At 51.6% G+C, this 2,646-nt stretch overlaps 1 protein-coding gene across 1 annotated transcript; it reads left to right on the top strand.

Annotated features, from left to right (window-relative positions):
• The first annotated feature begins 660 nt into the window (after positions 1-660).
• On the top strand, positions 661-1,861 carry LOC136545329 (auxin-responsive protein IAA24-like). Its single transcript, XM_066537353.1, has 3 exons — positions 661-1,007; positions 1,107-1,424; positions 1,519-1,861. The coding sequence occupies exons 1-3, from the start codon at positions 808-810 to the stop codon at positions 1,574-1,576; spliced, it is 576 nt and encodes a 191-aa protein (XP_066393450.1). The 5' UTR covers positions 661-807; the 3' UTR covers positions 1,577-1,861.
• The last annotated feature ends 785 nt before the right edge of the window (positions 1,862-2,646 follow it).

The following is a 2,646-nucleotide window of genomic DNA, read 5'->3' as shown; positions in this document are numbered from 1 at the left end:
AAACAAATCCTGTTATCTTCAAATGCAGATCTCCTGCTAAAGTTCATAATAATAATAAAAAATCAGTATTGAATGATGGTTGGACAAGCCTGATCGCTCTGCCATGCCGAGCACCGTCCAGCCACAGATCAAATAGTTGCAAACCAGCCTCATGTCGGCATGTGGGGAAACCTCCCAGCATCTCACCACATTTTCACATCTCATTTCCCGTCCACAGCAAATTTGACCAAACCATACTGAAGCTCCAACAGAACACCGCACCCAGTCACCCACCATCCGAAATCCGTTGCACACGCGCGCACGGAGCCCTGCGCGCCCCCTAAACACGTGTGCACCGCCGGTTGGCCACCCGACCCACTCACACCGTCACACGCCCTCTTGGCCCGCCGGCAGGTGGGCCCCGCGCGGCCGCGCACCACATGGGCTGCCTGCCTGCCTCCCGGCCCCAACCGTCCCAGGCCCGGCAAGGAATCTCCACGCCACCCCCACGACTGACGACCCCCGTCCAAGCCTCCCGGGCCCCACCTGTCGGCCGGGGCCCAGGCAGCGGCCCACCTTGTCCCCGCTGCCCGCCCCCGCCGCGGGACACGGACACGCGCCTACGCTGGTGGCGAAAGCCCCGTCGCAACTACCCTATATAACCACGGCTCTCCCTGTCTCACCGGCACTCTTCAATTCCACACAAAGCTTCTCTCCTCGATCCTCACCTTCTACTCTACGGCTCTACACATCCTCCTCTTACTACTACTTCCTCTCTCAAGAGTCAAGAACACAGCAACTAGCAAGCTTTCCTTTCTCTTCTGATCCATGGAGATCGACGCCGACAACCTGAGCGCCACCGAGCTCCGCCTCGGCCTGCCTGGGACCAGCAGCAGCGACGACTGGCAGAAGAAGCCGTCGCCCTCCGTCGGGGCCAAGCGCGCGCTGGACGACACCAGGAGCGAGGCCTCGGGGACCAGCCCGGCCACCGCCGGAGACCTCGACCATGACACCGCCGCGCCTCCAAAGTAAGAGCGACCCCCCTAGCTCCCCCATCCCTTCAGAAGAAACCCCTGCATCAAGAGACAGAGTGCATGGGCTAACCTTTTCCCTTTTCGCTTCATTAGGGCGCAAGTGGTTGGATGGCCGCCGGTGAGGGCGTACAGGAAGAACACCTTCCAGGCGGCGGCGGCGGCCAAGAAGGCCGAGCAGCAGCAGGGAGGAGGCCTGTATGTGAAGGTGAGCATGGACGGGGCGCCGTACCTCAGGAAGGTGGACCTCCGGATGTACAAGGGGTACAGGGAGCTCAGCGACGCGCTGGACGCCCTCTTCACCAAGTCCATCTCTGCCGCTGCCGCCGCTGCGGAGGGCGGCGAACACCAGCACGCCATCGCCTACGAGGACAAGGACGGCGACCTCATGCTCGTCGGAGACGTGCCCTGGGAGTAAGTATCATCAGATCAGCATGTCACTTTCTGTGGATCTGAGGATATGTGTGGTGAACAGAAGGCTAATTGTGACTCGGTTACCTGTTTGCAGTATGTTCATCTCTTCATGCAAGAAGCTCAGGATAATGAAGGGCTCTGAGGCCAGGTGATGATCGTTGATGCATAAGCAGAGGGCAGAAGCTATGGACACATCACACATGGGAACGGATCGAAGAGCACAGATCGTGCCGACGAAGGAGCTGTGTGGCTTGAGCTCTCCAGTGTTGTACAAAGAGATGTTTGTTTCTGAATCCAAGAGGGAGAAAGATCTATGAAGCGTGTATATAATCTTAGCTAGCTGGTTTTTTTTTCAAGTTGTGTTTTGTATGAGCGAAGGCTGTAAAAAAATGAAAAAGAATATGAGAAATTTGACTAAAGCTGGTCATTTTCCTCTCCACATCCTTCAAAAACAAAAAAAAAAAATCTCTTCACAGGTTCCCCTCTCTGTATATGAGATAAATTACTTTCCTGTCACTGCGATTTTTCATATCCCTGTCATTTCCCTTATACATAAAAATGAATACTGTCCCAACGCAGCGTTTTTTTTTCAGACCAAGCTTCTGCCTTATCTAATCCCATCGAGTTTTGGGAATCAAGGAGCTCTCATCCTATCTCACTACTGGCTCGGTTATTCAGAACTCAGATCTGGAGAACTGAAAGACACATCTGACGGCAATAGATCTGAATGGGCTAAAAACATGATTATTTTTCCAAATCCGTTTCTTGGAGACAAATTATGATAAGAAAATTATTTCCATAAGGTTCTTGACATTAAAAAAAATAGTAGAAGAAAATAACTACTACTTCCGAAAATAAGTGCACTTGTTTAATTTGTTGAGCAGATCAGTGTTACCAGAAAATTATATATATACTCCTATCAAACGTTGTTCCATCATATATAATAATTGTACCTTGGGATAAAGAAAGTAGAAATCACTACTAGAGCTAGGTGATTCTATAGCTAAAGTGCATTTATTTTAGAACAAATTTTAAATGTTAGAAGTGCGATGGAGAGAGTTCTACACAACAACCTCTCGGCCATTGTTCAAGCTGTAAAGAAGATAAGGGCATAAGGTACCATCCCTGCCTGCCGGCTGGCAGACAAAGCAGGGGGGCATGGATCAAGCAGAACCCCAGGGAAGAATCCAAACGCACAGAAAGCCACACACGCTGTCTACGA

The sequence above is a fragment of the Miscanthus floridulus genome, chromosome 3 (assembly GCF_019320115.1).
Source record: "Miscanthus floridulus cultivar M001 chromosome 3, ASM1932011v1, whole genome shotgun sequence".
Classification (NCBI taxonomy): Eukaryota; Viridiplantae; Streptophyta; class Magnoliopsida; order Poales; family Poaceae; genus Miscanthus; species Miscanthus floridulus.
This window is presented reverse-complemented; position numbering and strand designations above follow the sequence as displayed.